At 47.4% G+C, this 25,765-nt stretch overlaps 1 protein-coding gene and 1 long non-coding RNA gene across 5 annotated transcripts in view; one reads left to right on the top strand and one right to left on the bottom strand.

The window, feature by feature from the left end:
- Positions 1 to 25,765, bottom strand: part of Ets1 (ETS proto-oncogene 1, transcription factor) — a 122,087-nt gene that overhangs the window by 39,413 nt on the left and 56,909 nt on the right. The window contains exon 1 of one of the 4 annotated variants that reach the window (XM_006242752.3): positions 22,823 to 23,251. The exons of 2 other annotated variants lie outside the window; for them this stretch is intronic. In XM_006242752.3, the coding sequence (XP_006242814.1) occupies positions 22,823 to 22,904 (82 nt within the window). In that variant the 5' untranslated portion in view covers positions 22,905 to 23,251. Of the gene's footprint in view, positions 1 to 22,822; positions 23,252 to 25,765 lie in introns of those variants that run through there. One more of the 4 variants, NM_012555.2, reaches the window with a different exon arrangement.
- Positions 8,024 to 11,934, top strand: LOC102552230 (uncharacterized). Its single transcript, XR_005488034.1, has 4 exons — positions 8,024 to 8,128; positions 10,005 to 10,118; positions 10,930 to 10,986; positions 11,808 to 11,934. It is a non-coding gene; the product is annotated as an uncharacterized LOC102552230 (long non-coding RNA).

Raw genomic sequence — 25,765 nt, 5'->3', positions numbered from 1 at the left:
CAGTGTGATCCCTTTGTCCTGATAAACACAGTACCAGGCCCTGGTCTCCATGGAAGCCCTAAGGAGATAAGCCCAGATCTGCTCCTAGCCATTCTGCACTGCTGATTCTTTCTCTGCCTTATACCTCCTGGCTCTCTCTGCAGGGATAGGACTGGAATCCAGGCATTGGGCAAACCAGTCAAGTGTCCTACTACCAAGCCCTACCCCCACCCTTATACCTTTGATATTGCTGATCTCGCCTTCAACTAAAACAAATGTTCCTGATGGGGTTAGAAGGCGCTTAGTAATAGCCTGACAGAATAATCCCAATCACAATGATGGAAACTGTCTGACCCTCTACATCTTGTTATTATCCCAGCAAGGTATGATGCTACTCCCAGTTTATTGCTTATGGCTTCCTGATGAGTCCTTACAACCTCACCAGCTGCCATCCCGAGAGGGTTATTAAAATAATCAACTTATTTTAATTTCATCGGCTTCCCACCTATAATTACCATCATAGCTTGTTAAGCAGAGTTTTACATTTCAGAAAGCATTTTCTCAAAAGTTTTAGTATTATTTCCTCCTCCACTCTTCAGGTGGGGCTCACAGAGGCTACCTTGGTTATTTCACCACCTTGCCTGCTTGGAAGCGATGTAACCAAACACTCAAGTCCAGGTCTTTAGACACAAACGATAGGGTATTCCCTCTCTGTGTCTGTTTGTAAACCTGCAAGCCTGAGAGGCAGAAAAGGCAGGCTGGCCACAAGGACGTAGGATGTTTCTCTCCAATTGTATACGAAGTTCTTTCTGGAGAAGGGTAGACCTCAGATTCAGGGATAGCACAAGGCAGATGCAACATGTGGTTCCAGGGGCCCCTGCGTCACTGCTCCACCACCACACAGCCTTCCCAAAAGTGACCTGCTCCCACTATTGGCTCAGAGCCTACCACAAGCATGAAGAAGGGAGGGGACTGAGGATCCCCACCCCCAGGAAAGAAAAGCCAGGAGAGGTAAAAGATGAAACATTTTCTCCACGGGCAAAGGAAAAATCTGGGCAAACAAACGGAGCAAGGCCGGTTTATTTAGGCTGGAAGAGGTAAAGTTTTCCTGCACTTTTGAACTGTTTTCTCAAGGCCTGCCTCTCCCTCCCACGCAGGAAACAAACACAGAGCCAGGCCTCTTCCAATGAGTGTTCAGTGGCTCAAAGCTAGCTGAGGAAGACGGTCTGAGAGAGCTGAGGTGGGGCCTGTCGGGGAAGAGAGAGCAGCAGAATAGGCAGAGGAGACAGCAAGGAGGACAGAGCCAGAACAGAGGCCGGAGGCCAAGTGGAAGGGACTAAGGAGACGCAACGATTCACTCCCAGAAAGGAATCTTTTCCATGAAGTTTGAAAGGAAATTGTCTCCCCGATTTCTTATTTATTTAAAAAATATATATAAATACATGTAAACCCCCTCAAAAAGGACAATTTTCCAGTGTGTGTTGGGGGGGTGGGGGGTGTTTGAGATGAAAGCCAGTCTTCAAAATCCCTCAGAGGAAGCCGAAACCCGGCGGTGTCTTAGTGCTACAGAAAGAAAAACAAAGTAGACATTCTTCCTGTGTTCTGAAGCTTTTTTATGCAGATGTGTTTTTCTTCTAATAAATAAATCTGGGCAGAGAAGGAAAATGCATATTCACACACATCCACACAGCACAACTGTCTGTATCCAAACCAGAAAAAAAAACGTGACACAGAATGAATAAGACCACGTTCCCAGTAGAGGATATGGAGGCACGTACCATAGCACCGCATGCAACAGACCGTTCACATATTTGGGACCTGAGCTTCTCGGACTGACAAAGGAGTGAAGAGCAAAGGAGAGGCAGAAAATCGCCATTCTTCTCTCAGCACGCTCCGGCTTGAGACACCCAGCTGTGCCCTTCTTTGTGAGCCTTTCATTTCACTCATAAGCCTTGATGGCTATGAGAAGAACTGGACACATGTTGTCAGAAGATGGCTGCTTAGAACCTAGCTCTATAGGTCAAAGCCCTGCACTGCAAATCCTTCAGCTAGCCGTTTTTCACCTTTTATCCTCCATGCTTGATAACCCCTCTGACCGGCTCTTAAAACTCCCCGTCTAATGCAATCAGTCACGGCGGCCTCTTGTTCCACCCAGAAGCAATCTTGCATGGCTGTACCCACAAAGGAGCATCATAGCCCTCCATGGGGAACGTCCAAGGAACAGGGTAAACCTTCTCCAGACAAACTCATGCGGAGCCAGTCCCACACCTACAGCCTGGCCTTTATTGGTTTATCTAGAGCAAATGTCACTGTTCTGAACCATAATTCCCCATGTAAAAATCTTTTTTCTTAATCCATCCTACTAGCTATCCATCTCAACCTTCCCGCCCTCGGCAACTTACTACCATGCTTTCTGCATCTTTCTCTACTGTGAGCCCCTCATGATAAAAAACACTAAAGAGGCAATGGCCAAGTACTGAGCCCCATGCTGTAACACCTCAGACCATGCATTACTCTGACACAGGCACATTAATCATGCCCCTGTGGGGACAGTTGTTCGACTCCTTACAAATCCTCCTGATTCTACTATCAACACATCCACCTATCTTTGTCTGGGCCACAAATATATCAAGGAAAGACTCAGACAAAAGCATTGCTGGCATCAAAATAGGAGGCTTATAACTCCCCTGATCCACACTGTAGGGCGATTCTCTCCTCTGATCTCTCCAAGCACCAGACAAGTGCAAATGAAAATAGCCAGGCCGAAATTCAGACTTCTGCACAGTTAAGAGAGATGGGGGGGGCAGGAGCGATGGCAGGGGAGGGGGGGTGGGGTGGGGGAGGTTAGGAGGGAGGCTTCAGCACCAGAAACAATGGGCAGCCAGAGAACAATGGTTACAGACAAAGTCTTGGTCTATTTATATCTGCCCCTGTGAGTCCCAGACAGGAGGAACTGGAAGTCTGCCCTGTATGCATAGCTCCAACTGGACCAGAGCTGGGAGGAAGATGAGGTCACCACAAAGGCTGCCTGCTGAGGAATGAACTATTCTTTTGCTCATACTGTTCCTTCTCAGTCGAATAGGTCTCTCTAGCCAAGGGCAGAACTTGCTTGCCCTCCATAGTCCCCTCTGAGGTTGGTAGACCTGAGAGGTAATGAAGGCCTCTTTCGGGGATGCCAAGGATAAATCAACCAAAGATAAGAGATCAATGCCATGGCTCCTAAGACAACAGTCTTATCGGGTCTGTTCACTACACATGGCTAGTGGCACTACAACAGAGCTCCTTCTGGTTAAGTTCCTTAGCTCACCCCTTGGAATTGAATGAAGGGACTACCACACAGGGCTGGGGGCGCATCTCGAGCTGAAAACACTTGTCCAGCAAGCGTTCTATCTGGGTTCAATCCAGCACCACTGTCGAGGAGAAAAGAGAGGCCAAGTGCTGACCATGCATGGACACAAAGAAAGATCCTTCCTTCCCTTTCATTGCTTCGTCTCCCCCTTTGGAATTTCATCTTTTCTCCTAACACGACTTCGTACTGTGATAATCAATTTCTTCCTTCCCTATTAGGTTTCTTATATTCTTACTCTTCCCTCGGGCTTAGTAAGACGGAAGCAGAAGGTCAGATTAGTCTGTGATAGACCACAACCTGCTGGTGCCAGAAGCAGGAGGTCAGATTAGTCTGTGATAGACCACAACCTGCTGGTGCCAGAAGCAGGAGGTCAGATTAGTCTGTGATAGACCACAACCTGCTGGTGCCAGAAGCAGGAGGTCAGATTAGTCTGTGATAGACCACAACCTGCTGGTGCCAGAAGCAGGAGGTCAGATTAGTCTGTGATAGACCACAACCTGCTGGTGCCAGAAGGAAGCCATAGGAAAAGAGACCCAGCGGTGGGTCCCTGTAGACTGTCACCCTGCTACCTGTCCACCTCATACGTGTGCCACCTGTCTCTTTGAAGACATCCAGGCAACCGATAGTCAGCAATGTCATGCACTGGGTTCAACCCTACAAGTCCTAAGCACAGACCCAGATTCGTCCCCCAAAATAACAACATTTGAGACATGATACAAAGATCCCCGTGGGGAAACGTCAGCTTTCTACTCCTGCCTCTGAATCTCCACTAGTGACTTCCTTCCCTGCTCCTGGAAAACCAACACTTAAATAAGCAAAAGGAAGCAGAAGTGAGGTAACGCTCCTGTCTCTCGTTTAAATAGGTGAGACTATGGAAGACGGACACATTCCCTCCCACGTTGAGAGGGAACTGGTGGCAAGCACTTAAATGTTTGATCATTTTAGAACTCAGGCAGGACATTGCTGGGGCCAACGGACCCTGTGAACGACAGTTAGTTACAGGTTACACTGCCTTCTTCCCCAGCCTCAGCCTCACTCATTTACAAGTGCATGAGGTAAAAATGCTTGCCCCCAGTTCAGAGTACCTGAAGGCACACTAATAAACCTGAACTGCCAAGACGGCTGAGACATCACGTGCCAGGCCGCACTAGCAAACGATGGAGTCGCTCAGTACATTGGGTGAAGACCACCTTAAAACACATCAGACAGTGGATGTTGGGAGTGGGAGCATGGAGCACCTGATCTGATCCAGTCTTTACTCAAACCCTGCTTCTTTAGTTTCTCTCCACCCATTTTTCCCTATGGGCAAAATAGCCCCTTCTTTCCAAAGGCTCTGCTGACTCATCCTAGTGCAATCCAAGAGAGCCACTCGGGAGTCACATGGTAGGAGCACATTCACAGCGTTCAGACCCAAGGCAAGGCTGAGTGACATCAGAGAAGATGTGAAAATTCCCACCTGTGGCTTGTTTGGCAAGTCCAGGACACAACCCTCCCCTCCCCTATCAGCCTTCAAACTTCGCCGCACACCAGCAAACAGCAGCCTTGCCTCAAACTGGAACGTCTGGAGTTTATAGCCTCAGACTTTATACGTTTGACGACTCATAGAATAAAGGCTCTACTCAGTCCTTTAGGCCCAATACGTATCTCTTAGGAGATAGACACCACCCACCCCAGGACCTGAGTTAGGCATTTAAGTAATAATTAAGAGTGGGTCCCTGCTAAAGTCTCCTGGGTTGCTAAGTATTTACTTAAGACCTAGAGAGAGAGACACTTGGAAGAGTTCGTGATTACTCTCCCTGTGGCATTAGGTTCCCCGCTAACCCTGCCATCTGCCCTTCTCCACAGTTGGTGCGGGGCTACCCGATCTATAACGTGAGTCCCTGTATCTCTTCAGCTTTGGCTGAGAAGAGTGAGCCATCACTCCATGCATTCTGCCCTCAGTCTTTATTTACCCTTCTCTTGCCTTCTTCCTCTATACACCTTCACTCTGGCTATGGAAAGCCTCATCTGCAGCCAAGAAGCAGAGAAGAATTCACAGAATTTGCTATAAAACCTTAACAACTCCTTGGAGGGAGGCTCTCCCGCCTGGCAGCCAGACGTAATTATAGGATGAATGAACGGGAAGCTGCCAGTGGAGGAGGAGTCCTGGAGCTGTGTCACTGGCCAAGGGTCCCACACTATTCCTGCAAGAGTTAGAAGTGCCGTTAGATGTCATCTACTTCCAACTTGACTTTTCCTAATGGGGAAAGGAAGCCCAGGAGGGGACCCACCTTTGCCTCACTAATTCAGGACCCTTTGACCCCCTGCCCAGGATTTTCCTCATCTATACCATGAGCTGGGAGCAAGAGGGTCCCCTCCATGTCTTTACTACAACCAAGCCCTGCAGCATCATTCTGGATCAACATTCCTCCCCCTAGTTCTCCAGAAACCCCAGGGGACAGCTACCCATAAAAGCCAACACATATGTAAATAGTATGACATATTATGGCTCCCTCTTCTACCTGTTTCCACTGTAGTTTACAAGAGCTGAGTGAAAACCACCAAAGTGTACACCCCCCCCCTCACCCCCAAGAGGGAGGTCCCTGTTGTGTGTCGGTGATCATTAAACAAGCAGAATTTGATGGCGTGACACTGCAATGCACACCAGCTCTGAAAACAGAGGGTGCCATTCTTATCAAACCAGGGCCAGGGAGGACATCAGTTAATGTCTGATCTACAGATCTGTATCTTAAAAACCACTGGGAGGAGAAGCGAGAGTCACTATGCCATTTGAAGCCTCTCCAACGTTATCATTTCAGTTCTGTGGTGCCCAAACAGAATGACCAAGGTACAATGAACGTCACAGAGACACGACACTATCTAGGACATAAAGTCCGAACTTGCGAAGCAAGCCGCCATCTGATGAATGAAGCTGTCTGTTTCATCCACGAAGGGCCTGAAGTCTTAGAGCAATTCAAGTACCTCTCATCCTAAAAGCAAACACATTTGGAGTGCTGAATCTACAGCTTTAAGAAGTCCTAGCTCTCTCCTAGTTGACATCTTTTAGCCTCACAGGTTTCTTCCTTCTGGGCCTCTTATAAGAACCCCATGCACCCAGACTTCAGTGTACTGGCAACCACACAGCTGCCTCAAAGTCTTGTCCATGCAGGCCCAGAGCATACAGCTCTGGGCACCTCTAACAACAAAGCCAGGAGGCTGACCCAGCGGCCAGGCAGACCCAATCTGCAGATCAATGGGCTAGACAGACAGATAAAGAGCAGAGAGAAAGTGATCAATGCTAAGGGGGCAGCAGCTGAAGCAGCTCTCTCCATCTGCCTGGCTGGGTCAGGTGGGGAAGAGAAGCCCGGATGCCCAGTCCTCATCCGATGTTAATAACTGGCTCTGCCTCATCAGGAAGCCATTAGGAACTTGCAGCCACCCCAGCCCAGGCTCCTTGGGCCGAACTGTCTGCATGCAGCTGGTGAGAGCGCTCATTACCTCCACCCAGCAAGAGTGGGGGGTTACTCCACTGAGAAGCTTAAGCAAGCCAGCCTGCAGAGTAGAGCGGAGAGCTTGAGTGCTGAGGAGAGGCAAGTAGAAAGTCGGCCCCTAGAGATGGGAAGATGGAGAACCCAAATCGGATGTGTGTGCTTTGCGCACTCCTTAGGACCTTGTCCTTACTGGACAGCATGCCTTTGTTCAACCGACACCAACTATAGGCTGTGGGTGTGCACAGAGCTTCTTTGGGGGACACTGAAAACATTTTGAAATGAGGCGCCTGTGATGATCACACAACTCTATCAATGCATTAAAAGCCACTGAACTCCTACAGCATGAACTCTAGAGAGATAAGCCAGCTACTAACTCACAGAGCAATGGGAAGACCTTGGTGACTGACAGCCAGAGACCCTCCATTTGGTAGGGGCTCCCACTCTAGTGGGACAAACCTGTACTGTTAAATATACAAAAAGTAATACATGCTCCCAACTCCAGAGCGGCCAAGACTTTGCAGTGAGACCGATGTGGCTGCATTCCAGACTCTTCAGGAAGGGGAATAGGAAGGAGACTGCAGACAGATGTCCTGGGATGGGAGGGGACCAAGGTGATGAATATGAAACCAATTACTGAGAAGGAAAGACAGAGGGAGGCTGGGGCCTCCAACACCCACCTCTGACACACGGAAATGCTTTGGGTGGCAGCTGGACTGTGTGTGCCTCCCTGAGACACTGTGGGAGAAGCTGGGCAAGGTCCATGTTCAGAACAGACACCTGGTGTCACTGGCTTCTGGGAACACTTATGTAGAGGCCCCAGATCCCTCTAATTTCCTAGGTCCTAACCACACCCAGAAGAGGCTTCCCAAGGCCCTCACTTAAAGACCCTCAGAGAGAAGTGTACCTTATACTCTGGCCCCTGCCCACTGGCTAAATGTTTTTCTCCTAACCCCTAGGATGTAATGAAAGAGGGATAAATACAACAGGATCTTGGGAAGACAGATGCTAACAGAACTCATCATCACAAACTGGGAACTGAGGCAGGCCCCGTCACAACACACTGACAACTGGGTCATTTGGGGAGATTTTTCAGAAAGGGGTAATGAGTTCTGTCCCCTGGAATGTCCCAACCCAACACTGATGGATTCCCTAGCCCTTACTCAGATGGCACAGGGCCCCCACCCTGGATAAGTGAATAAAGCATTGTAGAGAGCAGGAGAGGAAAGAGGAGTGGAGATCTGAGGGACAGGAATCTAGTGAGCTCCGGTTCTGGGGAACATACGAGATGAAATGTGGAGGAGAGAGAGGACAGAGGGAACATGCTGAAGAGGTAATTCTCTGAGCCCTACACACCCTCCAGTTGGGATGAGCCCTGTCTTGGCAGCAGGCTCATTGCTGCTTTATGGTATACTGAGTTAGTCACTGGATTAGCAAGCACATTTACACACACGGGCTTAGCCGTTTAAAGACACACGATCCCTTTTCCTAGTTGCTAGATCCTGGTTGTAAAATCCTCTGCTGCAATCAACTGCTGAAGGCCAGAGGTCCATGGGTTTTCAGGGAAAATCTGGCTGAGCCAGGGACAGTCCAACAGGCACCTGTTTGGGAACGGGAGGAAGAACCCTGGAGAAGGGTAGCAGGCTGCTTCGTGTCAGGTGGGTTCTCTTCCCAACCTTCACTCCCACACCTCTGGTGTTGCCTGTCTCAGCAGGTGACAAGGACATTTACTCGCCCCACTGAGGTTTCTAGTAGTAGTATTCCTCTTTAAGCCACATGGCTTAGGTCACCTCCCCAAAGAGAAGAGTTCCAGATCAAAATGAGTGCCTGGGGGGGTGGGGGGAGCATTCTAAGAAGCTTCCTTGCTGCAGTTGGAAGGACAGTGTCTGAAAATAAGGCTCTGGAGTTAAGAAACTCTGCCAACGCCTGAAGTCAGATAAGGTAAGTGTCTGAGGAGAGGGACTGGAAAATAATATAGCCAGCCACAGGGCCGTTCTACAGCACTTGGTTAAAGGGGTGTCAAGTGGAAAATTTTCTGTAACCAGGTTAACAGCAACCACAGTTTTAACAACCGCTGAAGTAGGAACGGTGTCAGCAGCAAAGTAAGATTGGTAAAGAATTCGGTGGGTCGAGACAATGGTGACACCATTTCCTGAGACCCTGTGGTGTGGTCTACAGAGAGGGGGGGAGGGAGAGAGAGAGAGAGAGAGAGAGAGAGAGAGAGAGAGAGAGAGAGAGAGAGAAAACGTATTTTAGAGGAATGATCTCTAATTCTTGCCACAGCCCTGGGTGTGCTTTCTTAAAGTCTTCGTGTAAAATCAGAAAAGCAGGGCTTGGGGAAGCTAAATCATTTGCCTTAGGACGGATGGACTAGTGAGTAACAAAGCAGTACTGAGTCCAGGGCTATCTCGCCTGCCTCTTCTGAGGAGTACGCTTCACCCACAGGCAGAGATCACTTGGTACTGGAAACCCTACACATGAACCCTTCTCTTTGATTAGTTCTATCTGCCAAATGGGAAGGGAGAATGGCTATGTAACCTAAGATCGTGATAGGCAACCAATGGCGTAACTAAATCCGCCTGAAAACTTAAGAAGCCGGCACTAGTGACTAAAGGAGATGAATCACATTTAGACTCTGTTGGGGCAGGAACTGAGGGGCACTCCACTGTGAGTAGCCTGTGTGGGAGGAGACAAGTGCATATCCTGCACCGGCCTCTGCTAACCCACGTACTACTTTGCTAGAACTGGGCTGAGTCGGAAACACACTGGAACTATTTCCCTACGGAGCAAGGGCAGTGTAGAGCAGAGCCTGGCTTCATCTTTACTCACTGCTCACTCACTGAGGAGTGAGGCAAGCCAGCAAGCTGTGACTGCTGACCAGAGCTCCCTGAAGCTACAACAACTCACCAGGGCCCAATCTCGCTGAGGCTCTGCCTCCGTTTTGTTCATTAAGCACCCAAAATCCGTCGGAGGCTCTGAATCTTCTACATCATTTCATCAGGCCATCCAATGCAGAAGATCCTGCTTAAGGACAGAACAGTCACCAGGATCCCCTCAGAGAGGCCCTAATAAAGTATCACTTTTTAAAAAGAAGGAGGGAGAAGGACTCCAGCTCTGACTCCTCCCACTGCCCCTCCTGCTGAAGGAGGTTAACTGCGGGTCCAGCGTGTAGATGTTGATTCATTCCGTGTGTGTTTATTTTTCTACAGACATTCCTGCTGCATCAAGTGGCCTCGAGGCCTAAACTTCTGTCCCCTCCCTGGAAAATTCTCAGGCATGGTTGAGCTCTCTCTTCATTCCTCGGTTTCCCAGTCCACAACAAGGTGTGTGGAGGGGGGACGGGGAGCACCAATTCTGTATGCATGTTTAGCTAGTGTGCTTTCATTCATCCATCTTGAACTTGAAAAATACATGCTAGGAATTACCCAAACCCATGGTATAGATTTATATACAACTGAATGGTTTTTTTTCTTCCTAACATTAATATTAATGAGGATCTTAAAAGAAAATACGACACGACACGGAGAATAGCATCCCAAGAATCAAGGTTTCTCCTAAGAGTGTGGCCAGGGTTTCTCTCCAAATGGGTGTTCTGTGTAGGCTGGGCTTTGTGACAATGCTCAAAATAAAGATTTGGGACTTTGCACCTCTATGGCCCTAAGCAAATTATTTGAAATTTTCTGAGATTCTGTTTCTTATATGAGAAAAAGAAAATGGGGATGAAACATTAACCTCACAGAGCTAGCCAACCAACGGATGTGAGTGCTTCTGTAAAGGTCCTTGTGAATTACCTGGTACATCCCCAGTAATCTGCAAACGCTACTTTATCTCATCCTTTGTGCCGCAGGTTACTGCTATGTCTATAACACAGGAGGAACACCCAACCATTTTGCAGAGTGTTTTATTTCTGTCAGGAGACACGGGGTGTGTGGTGGAACTCTTGGTCTACATGAAGTCAAGGATATGTTTCCTGGTCACATATCTGTGACTCACCTTGGAGAGTTCGTCGTATTGAGCATGAGGACTCTGCATCCGATCTCCCACTAATTAAACAACTCTCCCTGCATCAGCAGTGACTTGTCTCGAGCACTTTCTAAACATGAACTCATTAACTCTCCTACTCTCTCTCCCAAGGAATGACCGCTGACTCAGAGCAAACTCCTTCAAGAAGAATACAGAGACTATGAAAAGGTAACAAGGATCTGGAGGCCTGGAGTCAGAACAGACTAGGTATCCCAAATCGAATCTCGCATCGGGCCGCAGAAGGACACAAGATGACAACCTCTGTCAGCCAGCTCAGTGCACAGCAAAGGAACTGTTCAAGCCAGGGCAAGATAAGATCAAGGACTGACCCTTTAGGCCTGCCTTGAGCTACTTGTAAGTGGGAGGTTCTAAATCAGACAATGACCCTAGTTTGAAGACGAGAGTCCCCTTCTGGATGCAGTAGGATTTATTTTATATGTGTTCTAAAATTTTCCTGACAAGAACTGAGTGCCCAGACCCGCCCCCCCCCGAAAAAAAAATCCAAGCTTAAAACTCTTCTTGTGCTATAACCTGTTGTAGCACCCCCTGCTTCCCATCCTCACCGCCCCCTGCTCAGTCATCCAGGGAAACCCAGGGCACTGGTGGTCACTTAGGATTTGTATGCATTTGCAGGGAGACAGCAGCAGGCCCAAGGGAATACTCAGGCCAACAGTTTGTCATCTGGCTTGCTTCCAGCAAGAACAAAACAAGGAGAGGCAAGGGTGTTGATTTTTCTTAGGAAGAATAATTAGGGATCCGGTCCAATCTAACTAGTTCTGAGTGAACACACACACACACACACACACACACACACACACACACACACACCCCTATACCTGGTACCCCAATTTAAATGGTACGACTCTTTTACATGGAAAGAACACATCACGCAACTAGGCTGTCATTAGTTCTTGCATGCCTCTCGGGCACAGTTCTTTTATATACAATGTACTGTGATATTCCAATTTTTCTCCTGTTTTGTTTTTTAGAAGCCACCTCCAGCTGTCTGACTTTCCCTCTGCTCATCAAAATGGATCTCGCTTGACATAAACTGAGGCACAGAGGACTCAAGCAAAGCCCATTTCAGTTTAATATAGGAAAGCAGGCTGGGAGGAATTCTCTTAGGAATAAAAAGACAAAATAAAAAATCACACACAGAGAAACAACAACAACAACAGACCTTAAGGTCCAAAGCCAACCTCTCTCAGAAGAAAAGTGCCCAGTGCCCAGTGCCCAGTGCCCAGTGCCCAGTGCCCAGTGCCCAGTGTCCAGTGCCCAGTGCCCTAGGGAACAAGCCACTTTTCTTTTTGCTCCTGGTATCTTGGGCATCTCTGCCACTTTCCTAGATCCGACATGGAAAGGTCTGAGCAACCTGTTCAAAGCTCTCCAGTTAGCAATTATACAGGATCACTGACGATGGATATGGGAACATGTAGAGGAAGGGGACTTGCAGCAACCAAAAGGGGGTGGCCGCCTCGTTGACGTTTTACTCTCATGCTGGTGGTTATGTATGGCTCTTGTGGAGCCGCCCATCACACGAGAGAAATATTTAAGCTGGAGTGTCTAAACGGAGCGAGCCATCAGGACATCTGCCACACTCCAGCTGCGTGCCGTTCTAGCATCTCTTTGCTTGTAGCACTGAGAGAACAACTTGGCATCCCTTCTGTATACTCCCCTTGCCCACAAAAATACAGGCAACTCACGAGATCAGTGGGATCTCTGGTGGGCAAAGCCTCGTGCCCAACTAACACATTACCAGATTATGAGGCAGTGTTTAGGCAGACTGCTTAATACGCACAGCGGACCTCAGCGTCCCTCCAAATCCAACATCTAAGCACTTCAAAGACTGGGAGATATATATATATACACATATGTACATGTATACACACACACACACACACACACACACACACACACACAGAGAGAGAGAGAGAGAGAGAGAGAGAGAGAGAGAGAGAGAGAGGGGAGAGACAAACAATGGCACCAACATATAAAGATAGGTAGGAATTAGATCAGCCCTCTGGTAGGAACCCAATGGCAGTCTTCCTTGCTCCCTTACGAATCAACATGCTGCTGCACCTAGGCCCTTGTTCCCAAAGAAGGGGTAACTGTGACAGATCTTTCTCAAAACGCAGAAATAACATCAATAAAATGAGATCACGGATAACAAGTGTGCGTGGGTGACGCCACAGCCAGCCACAAAGGCAGCCTTTGAGAAGCGAGAGGGTCGCTGTTGACACACCAGCGCACAGTTAGAGCTTCCGGGATAGCTGGGAAGCCAAAGCAGGTGGCATCTTGTCTGCTCCCCTAACTCCACCAGGCAGGCCATTCCCACAGAGGGGTCAGCCTGTTGCTGCCCAGGAAGCATCTGTGAACAGCCCCACAAGCAGGCACGGGCCCTTCCCTCTGTGCAAACAGGCAGTGAGGACCTTGACTCACCAGGCTTGTCAGGAAGAGGTACTGAGGTGCCTCACAGCGCAGTACATTCCTGCTGCAGGAGGGGACTGTTTCTCAACAGAACAGAGCGACAAGAAGGAGCAGCTTCCATGAAATAAGTCATCACTCAGACCACATGGGCAGCTGTGAGGGCACAGCTGGGTTAGTTGCCCTGCCTACCAGCCTCCTAACCTACAGATCTCTTCCTCCAATTCGGACCCCTCCCTGGAGCTGCCTTCAGCTGGCCCTGTGGCCAACACTTATGCAGAAAAGGAAGTTGTTGTATACTGGAAGGCATGACTCCTGGCCCAACATTACCCTGAGACGACATATGCAGCAGTGATCACAGACAAGTGCGTGTTGCGGGCCAGGCACTTGCTAACAGTGGAGCGTATTACATGTGATCCTTGTGACCACTTTGCACAATTCCCAATACCTTTCTGTAAGCTGCCCTTTGCAGAGGGACCTAAAATTTCCCAGTGACTGAGTCAAATTATGGTTCTGTCCCCTTCTTAAATAGCAGTCTATGTTCTTTACCAGCCTTTACTGTTGCCCGAAGTCACAAAGCATCAGTGTTAACAGACGCCTTAGGTCATCATTTCTAGGTAAGTTATTTGACCAATTAAGAGAGTGAGATTCGAAATAAATGAAATATTTTTCCCAAAGTCATACAAGCAGGTACATTGATATGGCTAGAATCCTCCTGACAGTCAGAAAGTTGTCTCTGTCTCTGTCTCTCTGTCTTTCTCTCTGTCTCTGTCTCTCTCTGTCTCTCTCTGTCTCTCTCTCTGTCTCTCTCTGTCTCTCTCTGTCTCTCTCTGTCTCTCTCTGTCTCTCTCTGTCTCTCTCTGTCTCTCTCTGTCTCTCTCTCTCTCTCTCTCTCTCTCTCTCTCTCTGTTTCTCTCTCTCCCTACCCGCCCCTGTCTTTCTGTGTGTGTGTGTGTGTGTGTGTGTGTGTGTGTGTGTGTGTGTGTGTGTCCCTCCCCAAGCCCTCTCTGGTATTAAGCCTACAAAGTAAACCTTATATTTCATACGTAATACTTAATTCTGCTTTTATGATAGGTCCCTCTAGTCAGTCCTGATCATTCTCCATGGAATTCTGTGCATTAGTAGTATCTGGATGGTGTATGTAATACAACCTACGCACAATGTAGAGAATTAATATAAAGGTTGGGCAAAAATATCAAGAAAAGTAGGACTCAGTATACAAATCAGTCACACAGGAGGTTTCTGCACTGTAAACTCTCTGTAACAAATTTTGAAGAGTATAATTTAAAATCAGATCCATCATACATTTTTTTATTTTGAGTATGAATGCCAATGAATTATCTTAGGAAAGCGTGAGTTCCACTGACACACGTAAATCATTACTTTAGAAACAGGTACAAGGCCCCGGCACATAGTGGGAGCCCCTAAAGCCTTAAAAAATTCATTCGTGGGATCGCCAGCAACCAGGGAGCATATATAGGGGCTAAACCAAGCCCCCTGCACATTTGTAGTAAATGTGCAGCTTGGTCTCCCCATGGGTCCCCCAACAAGCAAAACATAGGCTGTCTCTGACTCTTCTCCGTCGTGTTAGAGCCCCTTCCCCTGCCTGGTTGCCTGGCTGGGCCTCAGTGGGAGAAGATGTGCCTAGTCTTGTTGAGATGAGATGTCCCAGGGTTGGGGGGGTGCCCAAGGTGGAGGGGGGGAAGGAAGGGAGGAAGGATTTGTAAGGAGGGGGGAAGGCTGTGATCAGAATGCAAAGAGAATAAAAGCAAATAAATAATCGAGAAAAAAATCATCTACAAACTTAAGTGCCTGAGTAAGTTATTTTCCACTTCTTACCTTAAAAAATATGCACCTGATTGATTCTGTCATGTTCTTTGAGGTTTAACGCCTATTCTGATAAACTGATACAGAGGTTTTAGCAACTAACAGTTATGAGTGGGAGGGAAAGTAATGCAAGAAGAAAAAAAAAAAAGCTCAGCCGTCCCAGACGCCTGCTCAGTGACATTGTTCTGTCCTTGAAACCACCATGCTCTTATTTTTTTTTTAAGTTTCGAAGTTTTATTATTTTAAATTATGTGTTTGTGATGAGAGTGTCCATGGGACTGGAGGATTCTACTGAGGCCAGAGGTACTGGGTCCTCCTAGAGACAGAGGTGCAGTCAGCTGTGAGCCACAGATATGGGTGCTGGGTACCTGGAATTCAGGTCCCTACAAGAGCAGTATGTGGTCAGAACACTGCCCATCTCTCCAGCCCCACCTCCCTAGTCTGAAACACAAAGGTCTTCCTGAGACTCCCTGTGTCTCTTAAATCCTGGCATCTAACAATTCTCTTCACTCTCTGTGAACGATACTTTTTCCTTCAACTCTTTTCTTTATTCCAAACTTGTAGAGTTCTCGTGTTGTTCTATATTAAAAGTAAATCCACTCCCCCTCCTCTTATGGCTCCTTCAAATGCCTCTAAGTGGCCTGTGATCTTCAGAAGGCTGGCCCAGAAAAGCATTCTATCCAAAACTACTGAAAAAGAACACTCATCAGGCACAGAAAACACTGAAAGCCTGGAACCATGCACAGCCTCATATCTGGCATGGGAAAAACAACATCTGGGTTCTCCTGACCAACCACAGATGCGTGAGGAGTTTACCGTGTTTGAAAATGGCATCACAAAGAGCAAGAACAGGCCCCAAGACTACCAGGCCACCTGAGACGAGAAGTCCTGGTCCAGTACAATGCTTGGTCCAGAGGAGGATGTTTTTAAATGCCTACAAAATACCACTTAAGTTCCTTTTAATCTTTCATTCTTTTATTACTTCTTTTGTATTCTTCCTGTCCTCCTTCCTTTTTATTTTTTTTTATTTTGTAGCCAAAGGGGTGTTGCAATTGAACCTACCATTCCTCCTTCCTGCACAGATGAGGGCTGGTGCAGTACTGTTTTCTTTTCATCCACTTTAACAACACCACACACACACACACACACACACACACACACACACACACACACACACATGATTTTCTTTTGCATTTTTTAAAATCTCAACATTATAAAAAACTCATCTTTGATTAAACACTAAAACAAAACAAAGTTCTATCTTGACTACTGTAATAATACTCCCTGCCCCCAGCTCAAAAGTTCATTGTTCTCACTCACATAATACTCCCCCTGCTCTTTTCTCTCTCTCTCTACATGCAAAATGTATACAGTTCCCCTGCAGAAGAACTCTGCAGAACATACTTCATGGCTTACCAGAGCTACCTGTGGCTACTAGGAAGTTTCAAGCACTCAATGTGTATTAGGTGGTGTCTTGAGTGCTAAGAAACATTAAGCTTTGTGTTGAAGACAAAATTAAAAGAATTACTTTTCACAATAGAGGGAAAACAGGAGACTCTTAATCTGCTGTTTCCTTATTGGATAATCAAACCCTTTAAATGGGCATTTGGCAGAGAACATTCTGGAGAACATTCTGGTCTACACTTGGCACCGGATTTCAGAGACCTTCTTCTGCTAGGAGAGTCCTACTTTAAGTTTTATTATTCTTGTATGATTATTACTAATACACACACCTCTGAGAGAGTCCTGTTTGGGTGGTTAAGTCCTGTCTATACTGTTCCACAATCTCAAATCCAACTGCCTAAAGATTACCTGTGACAACATTGTGTAGGCCAATTATTTTACACCTCCATGAAACAGAACAGAAAGGTCAAGAAAAGAGACACTGTGGGAATAGTATATGAACAGTTAAAAGGGGGGAACCAAGCACACCCAGGGTACAAGTGGCAGGACTGAGCACAGGCAGGAGCGACCGGAAAGAACCTTGATCCAGATGATCAAGATGGTCACAACAAATACCTTAGGCTCGGACTGCATTATGGTGACTGTGTCATAGGTCTCTGCACTTGAAATCAGGTCTTCTACAACCCTGTACTAGATACCGATTCCTTCTCCCTACAGAAGGACCACAGGCGAGTCAGTTGCAAGAAGAGCTAACCCAGACTTCCACCGTGTGGTCAAGTTAAAACAGTTTATTGGTGCAATCTGGGAAATACTGAAGTTTTATAAAGGGATATCCTCAACCCTTAAGAGATAAAAGGTAGCTACAGGATATGAGGAGTGGGGATGAGAGATCTGGGGACAGCGCTGACCTTTCTAACCCTGAGGGAAGCACAGTTTAACAGCTACAAACAGAAGGCAGATCTAAAACTCTGCAAACGCTGAGGCAAATGCTACCCCGGCTTCCACCCGAGCAGAGAAATGGACATAGTGCATCATTATGGAGCTAATAAATACAGCAGGCATCTGTCTGTTCATACACAAGTTCCTCTTTATGATGGCTGCAAGGATGCTAAGGACCTACAGAAACACCCCCATGATGTAATGGTAAAAGAATCGATACTGACCGTGGATAAGGGAGCAGAGTCTGTTTCTCCATTAGCCATGTGTTGAGGCTCATATCCTACTTTCCCTATAACTGTTCTACATGCCCTCACTCAGTAACTGCAATCAAAATAAATAAATTTTAGGGGCAAAGATAGAAGTTAGTGTGTGTGTGTGTGTGTGTGTGTGTGTGTGTGTGTGTGTGTCACAAAGGAAGTTATCCAGAGCCTTCTTATATAGCAGAAAATTAAGCCTTTGGTTTGCCAGTTGATATCTTTTATCATCCAAGCTTGAAACTGTGGATCCATGGCAGCCCCAGTGCCAATGGAGATAGCGTGGGTAGAAGCTCGAGGCTCTGGGTCTTGACGGTCCCACCAGAGACCAAGCCTAGAACCCCTGAAAGTCAGAGAAGCACAAGAACCCTGGTTCATCCTTCACCATCTGAGGTTGGGCTGACCGGAACCTTTAAGCTTCCTCTAAAGAATACACATCCGGACGGCCACGCCTGGGGACAACCTTTCGCCAAGCTATTCAGGGTGCTTGGATGACAGTTCAGCTCAGAGTATGGCACAGAGAAGCCCTGTATTCCCTGAACTTCCTAAGTGCCGGGCAGGCAGCATAGCCTTCTTCTGCAGACTGTGGTTTAGTTTCCAGAGTGGCTGAAAATAATGCAACACTTTTACTTCAGGTACCACACGCCTGCCTCGCCTCGCCGGCATCTTAAGTTGCTAAAGCGTGGACTTAGAAGAGGTGCGTGCTCTTATGACTATCCCGTTCTCCATCCAAAAAAAAAGTGAGGGAAAATGGAATGAATGATATTTCCTACAGAGTGAGAAAATCAAGTGTGCGCCAGTATGAGAGCATCGTAGACATACAAAGCAAACTCGATAGACACTTCAGAAACTCCCTACGACAGTTAGGTAACAGGAGTCCACCACGGACAAGCCCCTGGGACGCCACTGTCACAGCGACAGTTCTCATTCTGTCTGTAATTAAGTTGTCGCCTTTGCCAATGGAATTAGCCACTGTGCTGTGAAACAGGGATGTTCTTTCCTGGAAAATCCTGGCTGCTGCTAGCCGGGCTCTTGCTTTTGCAGAAACTGTGGTAGGGCCCAGAGCGAGCTAGCCTTGGGGAGGTTGACCACGGCTGCTTTGTCTCCTAGAGAGAGAAGATGTTCCTACAGGGTGGTCTGGCCTCTTTAAGAGGGGGTGGGGGGGGGACTAGCAACACAAACCAACCAAAAATGCCAGGAATGTAAGCTCTGCCAACCAAATAAATAAATAAAATGTAAAAAACTTCATAGTGACTGGACAAGACACATTTCTCAAGCCAGCAAGAAAGCCTCTACTTTTCCTTTAGTTAGGCAAATGTTCCCATTGTCCTTGGACTTGGTATATTCCCTACTCTTGAGGTATCAATGACAGGTTCTATCACCCAAAGGATTACACCAGCCTCTAGACCTTGCAGAGTGACAGTCAGACGTCCAGACACTCTGCGAGTAAACTGCTCCCCGGATTTGTTATCTAGAGCTAAGAATAAAGCCCCCCCGCCCCGGTGTGGGATTTCGGGACGGGTCTTTTTCTCCCTTGTTCTTTCCTTCCCAAGTAGTAGACTTGGGGGACATCTATAAACCAGCCATCAGATTCCCTACCACCCTTCCAAGGTCCCCTAAAGGTTCTATGCTGTTCAAGGTTTCTGCCGACTTGTTTCTTCGTTAACTGCTCAACAGACCCCTCATTACCGGGTCCAGCAATGAGTTAAGATTTTCCACATCTTCCGGTTTCACCTCTATCCCTTCACACATGCAGGAGCTGGAGCACAGGGTGATTATGGAGTCTGCCCAAAGTCACACAGCCACTGACTACAGATTCACACCCACACAAGCTGGCTCCACAGACCCTGTCTAAACCACTGGGCTATTTAGTCACTAACAGAGTGTGGTAACAAGGGATCTAGAAACACAGTCATAGGCAAAGGGGCAGCCAACAGCCCTCCCCTCTTCCTTCTTGACTGTATCGACACAAAGACCGTCTAAACTAAGAAAGGACAAAGCTTCTTCCCATTTCTATGGACAATCATGGTCTCTAGGGGATGGACACTCTCTATAAAGTAAGATGGGGGCCAGGGCTGGTCCTTTTAGTCTTATAAACGGGCAAAGAGTCAGGATGAAAACTCCCATTCTCCCATGGCCAATGTCTTCTCCTCACCGTAAAGGAAAGGAGAATGGGAAGGAAAGTAATGAAGAAGTGGCATTTGCTTGCGCACTCTGCCTTCGTAGCCTCAGCTCCTACTCAGAAGCCTCCATACCAGGAAGGAACCAGGAAGAAGTCAAGGCTGCCCTTGGTTTAAATCTTTATGAGACCCAAGAGAAGTGTGCAGTGGAGCGGTGTGCCCTACCTCGCACCTGCAAGGGAAACTGAATGCCCATGTCATCCTAGAGTGTATATTAATTTGCACTTGATGTTGTCAAAAAGGTCAGACTGCAAAATAAAAACCAGAGTGAGTAATGGTTCTTGGTCAAGTCCTAGCTACAGAGAGGCCAACAAATATTCCAGGTGTCCTGTCTCCAGTTTGGACCCTCAGACTTCCCACTTCATTTCTTTGATTCTAGGAATCTGGGGAGGGAACAGAAAGGAAGTTCTGGTTTAACCTCTGAGGTAACATCACCACACGACACAAGTTGTCTCCACTCGTGAGAAATGGAGCACTACAAAGAAAAGCCATGATGATAAACACTTCAGGTCCCAGTTGTGCACACGACCCCATGCTGCGAACAGTCAACCTTTGACACAGATGTCCTATATAACCTGATGGGCCAGGTAAAGGTCTACTTGACATCTACTTAATAGCCTTCTTTCTGTTAGCAAAAGATACCAGTCCTGGCTAGGGTTTCCTCCATCTCTGCACGGAAAAAAATTCTAAGTCTCCATGGAAGTTTCCTTGCTGAGCCAACAAAGGTAACTTGCAGTATCACTCACTGCATGTCCCTGACGAGTCAGAAACGGATTCATCTTCCTGCAGCCACTGGCTCCTTGCAAAATTTTGCCTAAGTGTCTTTAACTTTTCCGTGTGCCTCTAGCATATCATCTGGGGTATGGGTGCAATATTTGCATCAATGCAACTACAGTCCAGGAAAAAAATGCTTTAAAAAAGTTATAATAATAAATCGTTGCTGTTTATTTTGTCTAAGAAAGTATCAGATATATATAGATGATATATATTATATATAGATTAATACTATATTATATATATGTGTGTGTGTGTGTGTGTGTGTGTGTGTGTGTGTGTGTGTGTGTCATCCTGAATGGCAGAAGACAATTTCTTGGACCAAATGAAATTTTGTTGCTTTGTTGCCATGAAGTTCGGTGGCTTGGAAACTTTCCTCCTTTTAATTTTGAGAATGGATTTCACTATATCTTGAATACACTACGTAGCCCCCAGGTTCACTTCCAACTTGCATTCCTTGAACACCTTTTTGACTTTTTTTTTTTTAAAGCCACTGTAAAGTCACTTCAAATAGTGAAAATGGACTGCAGCAGAGGCCTGCCTAGCTCTATCTTACTGGTGGAGCAGCTCAATGAAGTTCCTCAGACACAGTTCGTTTTTTTTTTTTTTTCATCAATAACTGAAGTAATGGAATCAAATGCTTTCAAATCCCACATACTTGATATTAAATTACCAAAACACACGCTTCGGCTATTTGGTGTGATCTAAAACACGTGCGGCCAGGGGCTCGCTCTCACTCGCTGCCAGCCTGAAAGGTCCACTGTAGGTATGTGAACTGACAGAATACACATGATGTTTCCCAGATCCCAAATCTGTCTCTTCCCCATAAACATGCACAGCGCGTATAAACAAGCCATTCTTACGGAAAGGGCCTATTAGCTGAGTTCATATCCCTTCCCTGTGAGCTAGCCCTTCCCTTCTGCTGTATGTGGTTTCAATCCATCGTAACACAGAGAACTCCTGGCTCCCTCGAACACCCCAAAACAACCTTCGCGGCACCATTTCTATCTGTAGCCCTGGGTGCCTGAGACGTCTGCACAGCGCTAGGAGAGACCCCCAGCTCAGCCTGGCTCTGACTGCCACCACACTGTGACAAGCCCAGTTTTTGTACAGAGCAATCCTGCCCTTGAATATCAGGAGAGTCTCTGGAAGGGATGGGACCCAAATGCCTCTATTAACACTTTGAAGTACATCAGAATGTCAACACCTCATCTTGGCTTGTATGTAAAGTATAAAGAACAGGTTAAATATGCAGTTCTTCCTGGCAGAGGCAAGGATCAGGGACAGCAGCAACCCTTACGGCTAATCAGACCCAACAGAGGTCTGTGTCTTTGACAGCTGATTATTTTCCAAAACGTATCCCCTTCTCCCTGTATCTCTCTACATCCTTTCACCTCCCAAGTCACCTTTCCTTGAGACCAGTTTCCTTTCTAAAAGTAGGCACACTCCCTGACGCCCTGCTAGCTTCAGGAATCCTGAAGAGTTGACTCCATCTGTGGAACACTAAAATTCCCTTCTAAGACAAAATTCGATGTCTTTTCTCTCCCTCTCCTCTTCAAATCCTTTAAGCCTGCTAAATGAAACCATGAACCAAAGACACTAAGTCACATCTGGTTGGTGGATGCTTTTCTTCTTCGAGGACCTTTGGTATGGGAAGCCAAACTGAACGGGGAAGGAATCAGACTTTCCCAAAGTTTAAACAGATTCATTTTATTTCTCCTCCCACTACCTCCTCCTCAACCTAGAAAAGAGGGGTGAGACTCTAAGGTTCTTATGACAGGGGAGCTCAGGATACAAGTGCTGGAAGGCCAGGCAGCTAGCCAAATACCCTTTCAGCACTCCACAGGACCCTCCCATCAAGCTCCAGTACTGGGGAGACACAGTTGGGAGGGGCATGGGGGTGACCTGAGAGGCACTGTCAGGCCCCCTTGCTAACATTAAGGAATACTACCAGAAGGTTCTCGCTTATGTGGGAAAATTGAAACACCGGAATTGGGGCACTGGAAATTCTATAAGCTTTTTCCCATTAGTCACAAAAAACGCAGCTGTAAAAATAAATAGACCACCACCACCACCCCCAAAAAACCCAAGGGTCTCAGGCCACCAACAGTCTCCTGGTCTAGACATCCCGGGCTCCTGAGAGAGCAGCGCAGGCCAGAGGGGACACGGAGCTGGGGTGGGGGCCTCACTGTCGCCACTCACCCGGGGATGGGAAAAGCTCCAAATCCACTTTTTCTGTCTTGATGATGGTGAGAGTCGGCTTGAGATCGACGGCCGCCTTCATGGTGCCGGAGTTGAGGGGGCCGGCGGGATGAGAGCAAGTTTGCTGTAACTGTTGTTTTGCTTTTTAATAGGGATTTTGAACTCAGGGGAAGGGGACAGAGCGCAGCCCTAAAATCTCAAATTCCCGCTGATCGCCCGGCAGAAAGGTGCGCGCCCAGCCAGTCGGCGCGAAGTTGGCACTTGGCGGAGCAGAGAGCGCGCTTGGGTCCCAGCCTCGCCCGCGCCTCGCCCGCTCGCTCCTCTGTCCCGGGCGCTCGCTCACTCTCTCGGCTGGCCGGCGCTGGCGCAGTGAGGCTCGCCTCCGCTTTAGGGCGTTCCTCACCGAGCCCAGGCCCAGGATCCCAGCGCCTGCCCTGCCCACTCGACCGGGCGGCGGGGATGGGGCGGCGGGGCGGGGCCTAGCGCCTGCAGCCAATCATCACCCGCGTTCCAAAAGCGAAAGGAAGGGCGGGCGAGCCTGGCGGGGCGGCGCCGCTCCAGCTACTCTGCGCGCGCCGGGCCAGAGCCTCGGCCCACCGCTCCGGAGAATGGCTGGCGAGCGGGTCGCTGGCGTGCAGAGTCTCGGGAAAGTCCGTCTGATTCTGCACGCATTCTTAGAGGCTTGGTCACCCGCTGCGGCCCCGCTCCAGTAGCAGCATAGTTTTCCAAGTGCGTGTACATCATTCATTCACAAAGCTTGACACACAGGACATGAGGCGTGGGTGCGCAACGAGGGGCGCGTGCGGGGGGGCTTCCACAGCGGGGGGGGTCCTGCGAGGATTCCAGCCTAGACGTGACTCAGAATCCCACCCGTGGAATGGATGGGCAAGGCAAGGACAGCATTGCTGAACAGAAACCTCAATCGGCTTCACTAGCTCAGAACCATGCCTATTGAAGATCCCAAAGACTCAAAGTTCCAAAGCTCCTGGATTAGCCAAGGGAATCCAGAACTTGTAACTGTGTTTTAATTATTCTGTTTATATATATATATATATATATATATATATATATATATATATATATATATATATCAAGATGAGTGAGAATAACCGATAGATAATTTGCCGCTGATAGCCATTATACATCGAGATAGTTGGTATAAATGAACAAATCTTCCAAGGCATGGTACCGTAAGTGTAGCTGAAGCCAGCAAGGTATTGACATCTACCTTTGAATAAAAGACAACGTAATAAATCGTCCTGAGAGACCTCAGGGAAAGCTATTCTTAGTACTGTTTCCTGATTTCTAAGCATGTGTTGAACTGCTACCACTTGCCTGCAACTGTAACTTCTGCTCCAGTAAACTTATTCACACCTGCTGACTTTTAGCTAAGCATGTTTTGCCCCTTGGAGCCTTAGCAGTGTACGGGATTCCCAAAACAAATCAGGCGGGTGGGGTGGGGACAGCAATAGAGTGTCAATCTCTGGGTCTTGGTCACATCTCCCATCTCCACCCTTCTTGGGTGACCAGAGGAAAATATGTGTATGTGATAATCCTTGTTTTGTTTTGGTTTGGTTTTTTGAAAGAACAGACTGTTGCTGTCCAGCTGTGTTTCTGCAAGGTATGAGAAAACAATGCTGACCTCCAAATGACAAGAACAGACACTTCAGAGCCTGGGAAAAGCTTAAGGAACCAGCTGATGAATGAACTGTACGTTCACACGCCCAAATAAGCAGCAAGGAAAAGAATTTTGGACTATCATGTCTGTAGAATTGGACAAACTAAACAGTCTCTTTGGGGAATTTTCATTTTGATGTTGTAGTCTCATGAAAACGCTGGAGAGTTTTCAACTGTTTGCAAAAGCGGTTTCCTCAGATTTCCTCCTCCCTCACCCCCCTCCCCTCGGCCTCTTTCTCCACTAAACTAGTGCTTAGTTCCACGACCATTGACATGCAAGCATGTGGGACACTAAAAGAAGCCCACCACAATCCAGCATTTTCTACCCTGGCAGCAATGAGTGAACGTGTTCATTGTCATGCTTCCACGATGACCATCAAATGTTGGTCTTCCTGTTCCTAACCGTGTCCTGGAGTGCAGAAGCTCAAAATGTTCTAATGTCCAAATCAGAGGATGTGATTGGGACAATTCTGATGGCAAATATTCGAAACACCTGAGGTCCCATGTGTGCAGCAGGATCTGGTTGAAACTCCCCGTAGGATGAGAAGCACTAAGAGAGATCCGATTAAGATATGTATACATTTTGAGGACACCAATCCTCCGATCAGGACTGTCTGTCGCTCACTTAGTTAATGTTTGACAAGTAGAATTTGCATTCTCTTTATAACACAAGTGGACTTCCCCCAGGCATTCTTGCAGAGTTTAAAAACCGTTACTACGTTTTTTACCTATACATTTGACAAGTGGATTTTGCATTCACTTTAAAAACACAAGTGGATTTCCCCAGACATTCTTGCAGAGTTTAAAAACGTTACTATGTTTTTTTAACCTATCAAAAAAGATTATATGCTTTGCCCCAAGCACAGGGCATTCCAGACGTGCAATAACTATTTGTTGAGTGAAGCACTATCAGCTTACTGGTTGCTCTGGGCTTCTACTGGTATATAGCCTGTAAGGGACAGTGACCTAAGAGGTGTCAGTAACTCTGCAGTGAGAGCCGCCCTTTGTGTATCTGTGGTCCCCTTTGTTCCTTATGGTAAACTAGAACTCCTGTCCCCACCACTTCCTTTCATAGATGGTTCACCACCTTACCTACCAGCCAGAAAGTTTTGCCTTTCATATACCTGAGCACACCATTTCAAGATTGACAGTTTTTAAGGCGCTTGGCAGTGGGGGCGGGGAGGGAGAGAGTTTGCTTTCAACTGGGAGAAAACAGATTTGTATCTTTTTAGTAGTCCTTAGGCTCTAGTTAATTATATCTGATCA

Source organism: Rattus norvegicus, chromosome 8, assembly GCF_036323735.1.
Source record: "Rattus norvegicus strain BN/NHsdMcwi chromosome 8, GRCr8, whole genome shotgun sequence".
NCBI classification, from domain to species: domain Eukaryota; kingdom Metazoa; phylum Chordata; class Mammalia; order Rodentia; family Muridae; genus Rattus; species Rattus norvegicus.
The sequence above is the reverse complement of the archived record's forward strand: the minus strand, read 5'-3'. Positions and strand labels throughout refer to the sequence as shown.